Source organism: Chrysoperla carnea, chromosome 3, assembly GCF_905475395.1.
Source record: "Chrysoperla carnea chromosome 3, inChrCarn1.1, whole genome shotgun sequence".
Taxonomy (NCBI): Eukaryota; Metazoa; Arthropoda; class Insecta; order Neuroptera; family Chrysopidae; genus Chrysoperla; species Chrysoperla carnea.
This window is the reverse complement of record NC_058339.1, coordinates 8,664,188-8,679,783: the sequence shown is the minus strand read 5'-3', so window position 1 is coordinate 8,679,783 and position 15,596 is coordinate 8,664,188. Positions and strand designations below refer to the sequence as shown.

Here is a 15,596-nt window from a genome sequence, read left to right as displayed (position 1 = left end):
ATAGATTGAAACCAAAGAAATGTTTATATTAAAAGTCAATATTGAAGCTGATATCAATTTTATGGGATAAAATATTAATGTATAAATATAAATATTTTTAAGCCATTTTTATTATTAATAAAATTTAGATTTATTTAAACCATCATTGAATACAGAAATGGGAGCTTTACAAATTTATCATATTTCGACAAAAAGAAAATTAAATGTATCCCTTTGCGTGCCAAAAATAATTTTTTTATTTTGAAAAAATATATTTTCTACTTAAAATATTAGTCAAGAGACATATTTATAAAAGACACAATATAATGAGCCTATAATTTACTAAAAAAGGCCTAATTAAAATTAGCATTAATTATTAAAATACAGTAAAACCTCAATAAATCGAACCTCAAGAATTTTCATCCATCTTTTTGGTTCGGTGGTTAAAAATGGTGAAAATTATATATATTTTTTTCTAAATTTTGTTAGTTACCATAAAATGTTTCTTCTAATCAAAGAAAATATTAAGGTAGTACGATCGGTAACGATAATTACTAAAAGAGGAAGACTAGATTTTTGAATTTCTTTTTACAATGCAATTGAATTGTTTACGAATTGCTTTTGAGAAAAGGCGTCTTCCAATGATTTTTGAAATATTTATTTTTAATACAAATGTATTGCTCTCTTATGAAGACATTTTGATTTTCACTTGTGTGATTTTCACAAACTAAAATACTCATACTACCTTAAATGTGAAATAAATGTTATTTTGATAAAACTTTAAGCTAGAATGTTCCGCAACTCCAAAAACTTATACGTAACACTTCCAAATAATAATTTAAAACAAAATATGTGAAACATACAAGTTTTGCCAAAGTATTGCCAAAGAATAAAACAAATATTTGTAATTATAATTTTGAAAATGAGATCAAAATATATGCTCATTTTGAACATATATTTTATATATAAAGTTATTCATATATGTTATATAATATATATATAATATATATGTATAAACAAAGACTTCATTCAAGTCTTTGTATATAAATATATTGTTGTTTATATGTATTTTTGTTAGAAATAAATCGTATTTTTTATTAAATAAATTTAGAAAATTTATATTTTACAATTGAATTTTATTTCATCAAATACAAATTGTATTTTGTAACCCTAATGGGCTAATAGATACATTGGACTCTTAAAAATAGGGCTACAAACCGTAGCTACCGCCATATCAATGATACGAGGCCTACAGCTTACAGAGGCCCTTAACGTGTGTTAATATTTAATTTGAATTGTTTTGGCTAGCTCAATTTCTAATAGGAAGTGATAACTTATAATAATTAAATATTTATTCATTTGGGCCCTCAACTAATTTTGATATAGGGCCCCTCCAAGGCGAGCTATGTCATTGCCATTTTAATGCCTACATACTTATTTTAATACCGCTCGAAATATTCAAAAATGCTTCCCGTTGTCAGTGTTTCTCAAAGTATGGACGATAACGCCCCCTTATGGGCGCTAGAGACCTACAAGGAGGCGGTAAGTCTTGTTTGTTATTTAATATTAACATATTTGCACAAATTAAAACTAAAAATTATATATAGGGGAACTGAAATTAATTAATTCGAAGATGTAGATGAAATAAGTTTGAGAACCTCTGATTTATGCCTATGTGCTATTCCAGAATATAATCTATCTCTGTCCTGTGTCAAATTTCATTCAGATCCGTTCTGGCGTGATTGAGTAACATCCAAACTTTTACGATTATCATATATATCAGATTAATGAATGAATCCAATATTCAATTGTTCAGCCTTTACGAGCGTTGGAAAATTATAATGGATTCGAAAATCCAAATTCCCAATGTGCATGTATCTTTACATATCTAGATAAAGCATTATTTTAGTACTCGAAAGTAGAAGGAGAAAATAAATTTTATTATAATTCATCATCTTATGATTATTTACATAGATATTTACGATTTTAATGTTTTAATTGGGAAATTGATGAGGTAGTCCATAACGACTGCATTCCGTTATGTTTCTTTATTCTGTTGGTCACATTCACTGCACTGGTATTAAATTTGGAATACGTATATTGTTATAGAATATTTTAGCTTTTCAAATATTTAGAAAAGGAATAACAATGTTGCGTCATCGTCACGGTCGTCATTTAAATAAAAAATTTCCAATCTCAATGTTTTAAAATTTAAGCTAAATATTAAAATCTCTATAAAAATTAAATTTATTAAATTCCCGCAAATTTTTTAAATCATAAAATATGGGAACCTAAGATATTAAAAAAATAAAACATTGGCACTGAATAATCGACTGAGTTGAAGCGGGAACGACTTCATATTCGTTAATACAGCGAACTCAAGCGATTGTGACTGTCTTGAGTGTGTTTGCTCGACTGCGCCGCGAATCAAGTTAACTTAATATAGACGAAAACAATATATTTAGACATTTAGATGATTTTGCGTTAAATTAATTGTGTGTGTTTTAAAAACGTTTTATTGAATTCATCAAGTTTTCTTTTCAAGACACAGAATTTTCAGAAATAGTACTTTTATACCTGGTTAGTATTTATTTCAAATAATTTTTGATCACTTCTTTTTTTTGACATGTTCCATTCAAATATTTTAAACTAATCGTTTTCAATCGAAAATAATTTACCCAATTACATTGAATTTTAATTTTAAACCGTTTTAAACAATTATTTAAGTCAATATTACTCAAAAAATACAAACAAATTTATTATTTGAAAACAATAGGTTAGGTTAATAAATATACAGGATGTTCAGTACAGTCTGTTTTCAACATTCTAAGGACCTTTCGAAGAGTTTTAACTGATGAAAAACAACATATTGATGTAAAATATGACGTTAGAAAAGTAGATTAACGTCTAAGATCATGTTTGAAAGAGAGTTTATGGCATAGGTAATCGAACTGTGGAAGACTTTTCTAAAACAATCTTGCTTCTATTATCTGAATTCTAACTTTGGCGGGGGGTGAAAATTACGTTTTTACATTATTTATTTCTTGATAACGATGCAAAAAATGTTATGTAGAAATTTATTAAGAATATAAGAAATAAACCTACGATTTTTTTAAGAACACCGAAAGTGGTTAAAATTAGATTAAATTACTGGAATTTGAAAACTGATAAATAGAATTGATAATGTTTCTCAGAATTGAGAATGTCCTGTTAGATTCAATTTACGAAGATCTTGGATATATATTTTTATATCCAAAATAAATGGTAATTTTTCCTTGGCACATTGCTAAAACTTTGCTCGGTAATCTTTGGACCTTAAAAATTTCCTATATATTTTTAAATTCGTATTTTTGATTAATTAATTTTAATACAATGCTTACTTCGTGAATATTTTTGGTCAAGTACCGAAAAACTAAGTAAATTAACATAACCACCTCTCCCCGACTTTCCACTTTACTTCGATTTCCCAGTTCAATCGTTTATTTTTATAATAAAAATATCATTTTTTTTAAATATATTGTAATTTTGTTAAAATCTTATTTTAAATTTGATCTGCTTGCAGATTATTGTTTGTAATCTGAACAAAGGAATTAACTGAAGATTGTGACTTAACGAGGTTCGAGTTATCGAGGTTCCACTGTAGTTGCAAAAAACATGGTGTTTTTCATCGTGTTTATATGCAAGACTTTTTATAATTGATTCTACTTAATGTCATAATTTTGACTCTACGGTACCTTTAGGACCAAAATCATATTCGAACACAAATTACATAAAAGTAACATTCCAGTTAACCCAATACCACAGCAATTGATATTATTTTTATAGATTTAATTTCGATTTAAAAAATGCGCGTTATGTAGCCTGCATTTTGAACTAATAAACCTACATAAGTCTGGTATAATGACTATTTCCCAAAATGCATTCAGGATACTAAGATACAGTAGAGTCCTTTGAACTTTAAGAATAAGAGTAAAAATTTTCGAAGTTACTCATACAACCACTGTTTTTCAGCTCTTACATTCCTCCAGTTTTTTCATTCCGATTCCGACCAATTCTTAACATATTTAACATCGTTGCCATATGCCATATGCATACGAATATTCTAACCTTTTACCTCAAATAAAAAAATTGAATTTACAAAGACGGAAAAGTTAAATAACTCTTTTTATCAATAAAGCATAATTAAAAACACTTTGGGGTTAAAATTCATTTATTCATTATGATCTATGTTAAACTATTCTACGATTGGACTCTATGTCGATGGTCGGACCCATTAAATTTGCAATATAAGTCCATTTTACAATAAAAGGTATATCAAAAATAACGTTATAACAGAGGCCAATTTGAGGGTATTACCAAAGAATACAGATATACACATTGAAGCTCGCAAGACCACTTTTCGTGCCTCCACAATTTATTATTACCCTAAATAAAAGCAGGCAATTGTAGATACTTCTTAACCAGATTGACTGTAATTATCTAGTTAGTTTTGATATATAATTGAATAATAATCATGGATACAGGGAACGGACTAAGTACTAACAAAGAATACTGGTATACACATAGAAGCTCACAAAATCACTCTGTGTCCCCACAATTTAATACCTTGCAAACCAGGAGGCAATTAAGAAGGTACATACTTAATGAAATTGACTGTATTTATATATATATAGGCCTTTTCATTTTAAAAATTGATTACCTTTTGTTTTGTCTTTGTCCAACTTACTTAACTGGCTGCCCGAAATAATAATGAATCGTAATTGAAATGAAAAGGTTTATTTCGTTATCCCACAATTTGTTAATTAGTACCTTGCAAACCAGGGGACAATACTAGATACTTAACGAGATTGCATATAGGCCAGTTATGGAACTTCTATAGCTATAATATTATAAAATGACTTTTAATAATAATAATAATTTGATTTGTTGTAGAATACATAGAAGCAAGATTACGATTTCAGGGTGTCAAGATAAGCGAAAAAAAAGTAAGAAAAAAAACATTTTTTAATAAAACTTAAACTGTAACTTTTTTACTTAAATAGAAATTTTAAAATTAGAGTTTTTCTGTTAGTTTTCAATCTAAAAGATAAATATGCATTTTACAAACCAAAGCTTGTTTACTTTGGTTAAAGTATTCATGCAAAATGCAACATTCAATGAAAATGAATTATTCTCTGTAAAAACTTAGTAAATAAAAAGCTAAGAAAGAATGAAATAGGGTTTTTCATTTTAAAATCACGATTCACATTTGTTTCGTACTAAATGATTTATAATCAATGTGATAAAATGCATAACAAATATCTTCTATCTTAGTCCTATTTATTGCTGTCAGTACGAAAAAATAAATTCTGCACTTGCGCATATGACATGATGAAAAGGTCTATTGAAAGGTAAATGGCTGTGGAATGTTTAGGTATCAGTATACAAACTTTGAGAATATTACCTACGATCTTGCAGACCGTCGATTACGTGAATCGTTTCGTGAGCTTAATCCGCATTGTAAACAACAGTTCTATGTAGAAATTAAACCTACACAAATTTTTGTCTACATACATAGAAAAAGCATTCCATCTTATTCTCATGTATACAGCTTGTCTCAAAATTACCGCATTAGAAATTAATTTTAATTTCCATTAAAATTAATTGTTTTAATTTATGTTTTTATAGGTGGGAATGAAAATATTGTTTTAATTATCGCAAGAGTTTAATTAAAACGTATTTTCTGTGCGTACAATTATGGCTACGTTTGCTGAACAAGCAGCCGGTCTTCTAGATTTTAATAAGAAGTTAGATATAGCATTACTCGATAATGTTGTGCTCAGTATGTACACGGGAGTGGGTGAAACTCAACGTGTGGCTCAAGAAGTGTTAACAACATTAAAAGAACATCCAGATGCATGGACACGAGTAGATACAATCTTAGAATATTCAACAAATCAACAAACAAAATACTACGCATTACAAATATTGGAACAAGTGATTAAAACACGTTGGAAAGTGTTACCACGGAATCAATGTGAAGGTATTAAAAAGTATATTGTTGGACTAATTATTAAAACCAGTTCGGATCCAATACTATTGGAACAAAATAAAACATATTTAAATAAAATGAATATAATATTAGTTCAGATATTAAAACGTGAATGGCCTAAAAATTGGGAAACATTTACATCAGATATTGTCGGAGCAAGTAAAACAAATGAATCACTTTGTCAGAATAATATGATTATATTGAAATTATTGAGCGAAGAAGTATTTGATTATTCATCTGGTCAAATCACTCAAGCAAAAGCAAAATATTTAAAAGATACAATGTGTAAACAGTTTTCGGAAATTTTTCAATTGTGCCTGTATGTGTTAGAGAATTCACAAAATGCCCCATTGGTTGCAGCCACATTAGATACATTTTTATTATTTTTAAATTGGATACCATTAGGTTATATATTTGAGACAAAATTAATTGATACATTGGTATTCAAATTTTTACCTGTGCCTCTATTTCGTAATGTTACACTAAAATGTTTAACAGAAATTGCTGCCGTTACTGTTGGTAATTATGATGATAAGTTTCGTCAATTGTTCTTACAAACAATGTCTCAATTAGAAGCTATGCTACCGTTACAAGCGGATTTACGTCAAGCATACGCGCAAGGACAAGATCAAGAACAAAATTTTATACAAAATTTAGCAATCTTTTTGTGTACTTTCTTAAAAGAACATGGTGCACTCGCTGAACAACATACCCAAGCATTAGCAAATGCATTACATTATCTGGTTCTTATATCGGAAGTTGATGATATCGAAATATTTAAAATATGTTTGGAGTATTGGAATGCACTAGCTGCGGAACTCTATCAAGAAGATCCTTTTCCAGCCGTTGGCATGTTTTTAGGTGGTTCAAGTGCCACACGTCGTGTTTTATACCATGACGTTCTGGGTAAAGTACGTTATATTATGATTTCACGTATGGCTAAACCTGAAGAAGTTCTTGTCGTTGAAAATGATAATGGAGAAGTTGTTCGTGAATTTATGAAAGATACGGATTCGATAAATTTATATAAAAATATGCGTGAAACATTGGTATATCTAACACATTTAGATTATGCGGACACTGAACGTGTTATGACCGAAAAATTACAAAATCAAGTGATTGGTACCGAATGGTCATGGAAGAATTTAAACACACTTTGTTGGGCTATTGGTAGTATATCGGGTGCAATGCACGAAGAAGATGAAAAACGTTTTTTAGTAACTGTGATAAAAGATTTACTTGGATTATGTGAACAGAAAAAAGGGAAAGATAATAAAGCGATAATCGCATCGAATATTATGTATGTTGTAGGACAATATCCACGTTTTTTGAAAGCCCATTGGAAATTCTTAAAAACTGTTGTTAATAAATTATTTGAATTTATGCATGAAACTCATGATGGTGTACAAGATATGGCTTGCGATACATTTATTAAAATTGCATTAAAATGTCGACGACATTTTGTTACAATTCAAGCAGGAGAAGCTTGTCCATTTATTGAGGAAATACTATGTTCGATTAGTTCGATCATATGTGATTTACAATCACAACAAGTGCATACCTTCTACGAAGCTGTTGGGTATATGATAAGCGCTCAAGTTGATCAAACTCAACAAGAGGCGTTAATTGATAAATATATGATGCTTCCAAATCAAGTCTGGGATGATGTGATCTCACAAGCAAGTCAAAATGTTGATGTTTTAAAAGACCCCGATGCTGTTAAACAATTAGCAAGTATTTTAAAGACAAACGTACGTGCTTGTAAAGCGTTAGGACATTCGTATGTTGTTCAATTGTCTCGAATTTATTTGGATATGTTAAATGTTTACAAAGTTATGTCTGAAAATATATCGGTAGCGATTGCATTAAATGGTGAAGCTGTTACAAAACAACCTTTAATAAAAAGTATGCGTGTGGTAAAAAAGGAAACATTGAAATTAATCGCTGATTGGATATCAAAATCACATGATCATCAAATGGTACTACAAAGTTTTATTCCACCGTTGTTGGATGCCGTTCTATTAGATTATCAACGTACAAATGTACCATCAGCACGTGAACCAGAAGTTTTAAGTACAATGGCATCGATTGTTGATAAACTCGATGGACATATAACATCCGAAGTTCCAAAAATCTTTGATGCTGTGTTTGAGTGTACATTGGATATGATTAACAAAGATTTCGAAGAGTATCCAGAACATCGAACAAACTTCTTTTTACTGTTACAAAGTGTAAATAATTTATGTTTTCCAGCATTTTTAAGTATACCACCAGCACAATTTAAATTAGTTTTGGATAGTATTATATGGGCATTTAAACATACGATGCGTAATGTTGCTGATACAGGACTACAAATATTATTAAAGTTGTTACAGAATGTTGCCCAACATGAACAAGCTGCCCAATCGTTTTATCAGACATATTTAACAGATATTTTACAGCATGTTTTTAGTGTTGTAACAGATACATCACATACAGCATCATTATCGTTACATGCATCGATATTGGCGTATATATTTTCATTAATTGAATCTGGACGAATCGTTGTACAATTGGGGTCTGTACCGAATAATACATTATATATTCAGGTATGTATTATTTTATTAATCCAACAAAATTAACCTTTTAATTCTAACAAATACAGTAGAGTGTTCATTTCGGAAAAAATTCAGAAACAAATTCATTTATCACTAATTTTATTCTGAACTGAAACTGAATCTGTATTTGATTAACTTCTAATAATATATTTGGTTTTGATTTCTAGGAATTCGTAGCTACATTACTACGATCAGCTTTTCCACATCTTACTGATAATCAAATAAAAATCACCGTTCAAGGATTATTTAACCTTAATCAAGATATAGCTGCATTTAAAGAACATTTAAGAGATTTCTTAGTACAGATTAGAGTAAGTATTTATATTATTTTATTATCCACGATCGACCGATTCATTCTTTTCACTTTACATGGAGGGTATTTAGCGGTCCTAGAAAACCTGAACATGTCCTTGATTTTTTTTCGCATTCTCGTATTTTTGTACTTAAAAACGAGTATGTTGAATATTTCGTCTTTTTTTTTATCTCGAACTAATAGCATTTTGAAGCATCGGAAAGAAATGTCTTTTATTCGGCCATGTTGACCCATAGATTGTTACATTATCAGCAAATAACATGGGTATCAAAAGTTTAAATTCATACATAATTTTTTGTTTTTAATTAGGAATACACAGGCGAAGATGATTCAGACTTATTCTTAGACGAACGTGAACAAGCATTATTACAAGCACAAGAGGAAAAACGACGGTTACAGATGTCTGTTCCTGGTATATTAAATCCACACGAAATACCGGAAGAGATGCAAGACTAGTAGTTGTAATTATTGCAGTGCAGAATCACCTCACACTACTTTCACTTCCGTCTCTCACACTAAACTATAAACAAACAAAAAATAAAAAAAACCCGACCGAACATTTATATTATCAAATCGTTATCATTTATTAATTTAATTTCTACTTAATCATTAATTAAATTGCATTTTGAATATAATTAAAAAACTATAATTAATTTTAAATTGATTATTGTTTTTTAATTCTTTTTTAAATACAAAAAAAAACCACAAAAAAAACAAAATGGTTCATTTTTTATTAGAATAATAAATGAAAGAATATTATAAAAAAAACATTAAAATTTATATTTTGATTGTGATGCGCGTGCGTCGTTACGTGTATATGTGTTTTGAGTGTTTGTTTTTTGAATTACGCTTCTCCTATACACAAATCTGAAAACTACATCGAAGAAAAAAAGGTTCATTTAAAACTGGAAAATAGTGCAAAAACTTATTATATATACAGTGTGTCCTCGGATAGAGGTAACTATACTTGTAAATTTACAAATATAGTTACCTCGATCCGGGGACACGCTGTATATATAGACCGCTAACACAAGACCCGAAATATATTCAAACGACGTGAACCGTACACTATGGACCGTAAATACTGTATCTCTAAAAGCAAAACTAATATTGACAGAGAAAATGTATTATTGACCTTTATGTTTATTATGAATGGCGTATTATTGTCAAAATATCTCTAAACAACGAATTAATATAAGTCTATACCTTATAAAGATTGATAACTGGATTGGGAACCTCAACCAACTGTCGATAATAATATGTACTAATTAAAACAGGAAGGTGAACCGTTTTTAGAAGCTCCAATGTAGACTACCAGGTGACAATACTTGTACTTACCATTTATCAGATAACTGGGAGTTGCAAATCCGCAAACAGGTGATAATAATTCGTACTAATTAAAACAGGAAGCTGACCCATTTTTGAATAATTCCAATTTAGATTACCAGGTTACTTACCATTTATCAATTGTTAATTTTATTCTAATCGTAAATTACTGAAACATAGCTTTAAAAAATTTTCTTTGTTTAACGATAAGCAAGTAAAATATTTATTACATGATTTTAACTATTGAACAGAAAATTACCGCCCTTTACAATTTTGGAAGTTAAAGCTAAAATATTATTATTCTTTGTTACGAACTAGAATCAATTGAATATCGCTCTTTTATCTGCCCGAAAACCACAGATGGTTGTAGACAGACTAAACCCATACACTCCCGAATTTATGAAAAACCCACTGAGAACGCTCGTAGTTCTCTTGGTTATTCGTGTATGAGCACATTTTTAAACGAAAGACTTAAAAAGTTTTAAGTAAGATTTTTCTGTTGTCTGAAATATTTCCATAAAGGACGTCCTTATTTTCTGTTATATTATGCATCAATAGACTTTCGATGGTTGCATATTCAAATCTCTATATTACGAATAGTTGAAAAAATTTCGGTGAATTTATGGCAGTTACCTGGAATGATAAAGAAATTTCCGATGTTTAAATTGATTTTGGTTCTAAGTAAAAGCTACTAATTTCATGAGTTTATTAATTTGAAAATTAATACACCTTTTTTTTATTTTTTTGCTCTTGTCCCATTTAATTTGAAGTACCAGAAGTGCCTTAAATTTTGTTTTTTCCTCATTATAAAACAGCACATTTTGAATGTAAATTTCTCGTTGGGAAATGATTAAAATTGGCATCAATACGGTATTGAAACAATTTCAACGATACTGTTGAAATGAAATCCCTACGTCGTTAATATCCTTCTATCGGAGGTCGAAAAAGTTAGGAAAACGTAGATCTCCAGCACTCTTTAAGATATCTTAGGTCTAGCCTGTATTTTTTTTAAATATGGATTAATGAGATCCTTTAAAACACATCAAGCAATGACTTTTTCGCTTTTTTTGGAGATAAATCATATCATTAATCAAATCCTGATTTTTGAAGTAACAAAACTTAGTCTTGTACTGGCAGTCTTATCATAAAAAGACGGAATAAACACAGATAATCTACCGAGTGTAAATTAAGGGATCCATCGCAGAGATAAGGAGAACCATCTCTGTATATAAAAAGTCTCCATTGAAAACCAGCAAATAAGGATGGTGCTGCTCAAGTTGTTAGAGAAGGATAGAGAAGTTCACAACAAACACCTTTTGCTACACAATCACCATTCTAGTCAATTTTGGAACTGTTATTTGGATGTTTTCAGATACTTTTACGGTCCTCTCCTGATAAAAAAAGTCGGATTCATGAATCGTAAATTTCGGATTCACCATGTTATTCCAAATGCTATTTCTTCTAAATGGTGACAATTTCTATAAAATGTTGGCAAAATAGTTTCTTTTCTTCTGAAGAAGGCATTTAAGAAGTGAATCCCTGAATTATTTTAAGGAAGAATATGTTTATTTATTTTGAATCCGTTTACGGTTCATGAATCTGCCTTTTTTTATCAGGGATTCTTATCTCTACCCTCCATATATTTGATATAAGAATCTTCTCCGAATCTTCGTTAATGTTAATAATTCTCATAGCAAGTGAGTACCATTTATTTTTTTTTTAAATATTTGCCCGTTAGGACGCTTTTTTTCTATGGAGTCTTTTGATTTGTGCATAGGAGCGTATTTTAAATTGATGACATTCGTTATTGGTTGCCGTATATATACAACTTAAAAATTGCAAAATAAAAATTTTAAAAAAGTAAGATATTTTTTTAAAAACAATATTAAACGGTACGGTACGGCCTTTTTGTACAGAATTTGTAAATGTTATTATTTTTGATTTACGATTATGTGTGTGGTGAATAAGTAGTCGGGTAGGTATGAATGATAATTGATATTTTAAAAGCGTGGTCTGTGGATCTATCGATGAGAATACATCATCAATGATCAATCAAATGTAAGAATGTTTGTGAAATTATTAAATGTTTTTTTTTTAAACAATGCTTTTTTTTCCAATTTAATTATGTTTTTATTTTATTTTATATTAAGCTTTACTTTGTGCTTTTTTGAGGAAAAGTTTTGGCCTTTTTTTTAATTGCGAGACAGTATAATTGTGGTTTTGAAAAACTACAGCATTCGCAGAGCAAAGGGTTTCAACTTTTGGATCTAATTATGGAGGGTAGAGTTAAGGAGAACCTTCTCCGTTAATGGTTTTAAATTTAAACAACAAAAGTGTTAGTTTTTAAAGAAAATAATAACAGTAAGATAAAGAACTACACAAGTTGTTAGAAAAAGATAGAGAAGTTCATATCAAACACAAAGTAATAAGAATACGAAGACACAAAACGGAAAACTAAGTATTTATCGTCCAAACTAGGAGGAATTTATCATTGATTACTAATCTGATGTCAGATTAATGGATTCTTTCACGTATTGCGAAAACCGTGCCATTTATGGTCAAGAATTAACTTCTTTGGCACAAAAACGGCAAATAAAGTTTTTGTCTTCCAAACTTTGATGTCTGATTACACGGATTTTATGATAGAGAACAGTTTGGACGATAAATACTTAGTTTGCCGTTTTTGTGCCAAAAAATTGAAATTCTTGGCCAAAAATGGCACAATTTTTGGAATAAATGTCAAAATTCGTGTAAACTGACATCGGATTCGTATCCAGCGACCAAAAATACCTACTAGATTTTAGGCCAAAATAATCATTTAAAAAAAAATTTGTGTTAAATAAGCCACCCGCTGGGGCCCTGTGCCTCCTTATGACAATGTTAAGTTGGCTGAATGTTCTTTGAGGTCCTATAAACACATTATTTCATAAAAATCGATGCTGTTTTCCAACTTTTCCTATGCATCCCGGCTTATTAATTGTACTAAAAGTGCTTATTGTGTAATTTCCAAGTGTAATTAATTTCATTATAATTGGAATAACATTTTTCAACTAATTTGTTCAACATATTCTAGTTTTTTTGGCAATCCAGAAAAAGGAAAATTATACATTAATCCTTTAAGAACAACTAGTTTATTTTGCAAACGGTGCAAAAATTTATTTCAAAGTTTGTAAATGGATATGTAGGGGAGAAGTATTATTTCCAACTTTGTTCAAAATTTTATCTTGTGGGTTTTCCTAAAATTATAGATTATTATAGGAAAGAGAGATATTTGACAATAGTAACATTATTTTTGTTAGGGGAGTTAGGGCCACGCTGCGTCACATAAATGGGCGGAGGGATCCAAATTGACAAAATTTACATGATGCATTTTATGAATAACCTCAGACTAGTCGTAAGGGAATAATCACCATCCAAAAAGAAGATAACACGATGACTAAATTACATACTTATTTTGATTTCTGTGTACGATGCTGATAAGAATATATCCAAAAAGAATTGCTTTACGTTTTAATCAAAGAATGAAGGTGAGATGTTGTAATGATTATATTTATGTGAATGTGCAGACGAAGATTTTTAAATAAATTTTGAATTGTGGATGAGAGAATTAATATATGTATTCTGTAATTAATTTTAAAAGTATGGTATGTGTACAGAGCCATCGATAACGAGATTGTGCTAATGGAAAACATCATCAAGATTATTTACACTCAACATGTATCCAAACATTTTCGCCAAACACATGTGCAGCAATCAAAAGAAATTTAATTTAAAAAAAAATAAAAGAGAATATAGAAAAAACGTTTTTTTTTACTTCAAAAAACTTGAGTGTGTGCGTATAGTAGTGATTTCGAATGTTGTTTTTGTGTGTCTAAAAATTGTGCGTGTGCGCAAGGTTGATGATTATAAATGATGAGAGAAAATAACCATCAGAGAAATAAAAACTAAAAAAAAACTATTAATTATTATAAACAATATTATTATTATTATTATAAACTATGTTAATTATTATTGTAATTTTTTTAGTATATGCCATGTGTGTACGAAAATTCTGTAATACTTAAAAAGAAAAACAAAGAAATATGAGTACGTATAAAGATTTGAGTTTATTGAATAAAACAAACCATTTAGATTTGATTTATAAATAAAAGAACAGACGTAAGAATCCCATTTATATTATTTCATTGCATGGGACAGCTTTTTTTACAGTTCTGGGACCAAACGTCTCTCTCTCACACATTATTTAATAGAAAGGTCTCCCTATATTATTTCTCTAAGGGTTTTTTATTTATCTAAGGGTTTTTTATCTAATCGTTGTACGAAGTATTTGAAGCTATATACTAAAAGTTCAAAACGGCAAGAGTTGAGGGCAAAACCAATGAAGGTAGAAATTTTTGTATTTTTTGGCTCAAAATTACCTTATACACTGAGTTTTATCTAAATTATCCCTTTGAAAAAATCGAGAAAAACGCAAAAAAAAATTTTCTTTTGGAATTTGATAAAACTCGGTGGATGGGGTAATTTTGACCCAAAAAGTATAAAAATCAGGTTAATTTAATGATTGGATGCAGAGTTTCTGAGATATCGCAATATTTGGATCGATTTTAGTCCGTATATGAAAAACTATTCGACCATTCAACAAATGCACCCCATTTTTGTACTTTTTGGGTCAAAATTACCTTATATACTGAGTTTTATCGAAATTGGAGATAAAAAAAATTTTTCGATTTTTTGCAATTTTTTTAAGGGGTACCCTTTGAAAAAATCGAGAAAATCGGAAAAAAAATTTTGGGTTCAGAATTTGATGAAACTCGGCGGATGGGGTAATTTTGATCCAAAAAGTATAAAAATCAGGTTAATTTAATGATTGGATGCAGAGTTTCTGAGATATCGCAATATTTGGACCGATTTTAGTCCGTATCTCAAAAACTATTCGACCATTCAACAAATGCACCCGATTTTTGTACTTTTTGGGTCAAAATTACCTTATATACTGAGTTTTATCGAAATTGGAGATAAAAAAAAATTTTCGATTTTTTGCAATTTTTTTAAGGGCATGAATGAAACTCGGTGGATGGGGTAATTTTGATCCGAAAAGTATAAAAATCAGGTTAATTTAATGATTGGATGCAGAGTTTCTGAGATATCGCAATATTTGGATCGATTTTAGTCCTAGCATCAATATTTTTAAGCGTTACAAACTTGGGACTAAACTTAGTATACTTTGATATATTTCATATATACATGGTATAAAAAACCAATCTATTCGGGATCCGCAAAGAAGATACGCTTTACCTTTATCCTAAGGTTTTCACTCGAATTAGTAAATCAGTTGATTTACTAATATTGT

General features: G+C 29.4%; 1 protein-coding gene across 2 annotated transcripts; it reads left to right on the top strand.

The window, feature by feature from the left end:
• The first annotated feature begins 2,356 nt into the window (after positions 1 to 2,356).
• On the top strand, positions 2,357 to 9,511 carry LOC123295161 (exportin-1). 2 transcript variants are annotated; one of them, XM_044876395.1, is made up of 5 exons: positions 2,357 to 2,559; positions 4,912 to 4,964; positions 5,647 to 8,598; positions 8,775 to 8,918; positions 9,230 to 9,511. In XM_044876395.1, the coding sequence occupies exons 3-5, from the start codon at positions 5,716 to 5,718 to the stop codon at positions 9,374 to 9,376; spliced, it is 3,174 nt and encodes a 1,057-aa protein (XP_044732330.1). In that variant the 5' UTR covers positions 2,357 to 2,559; positions 4,912 to 4,964; positions 5,647 to 5,715; the 3' UTR covers positions 9,377 to 9,511. The 2 variants fall into 2 exon arrangements, with proteins under 2 accessions (XP_044732330.1, XP_044732331.1); XM_044876396.1 differs by lacking the exon at positions 4,912 to 4,964.
• Positions 9,512 to 15,596: the final 6,085 nt, after the last annotated feature.

Coding starts and splice junctions, on each gene's coding strand:
- LOC123295161 (XM_044876396.1), top strand. CDS start 5,716: ATGGCTACGTTTGCTGAACAAGCAGCCGGTCTTCTAGATTTTAATAAG. Junction 8,599..8,774: donor ATAATACATTATATATTCAG/GTATGTATTATT, acceptor TTTGATTTCTAG/GAATTCGTAGCTACATTACT. Junction 8,919..9,229: donor ATTTCTTAGTACAGATTAGA/GTAAGTATTTAT, acceptor GTTTTTAATTAG/GAATACACAGGCGAAGATGA.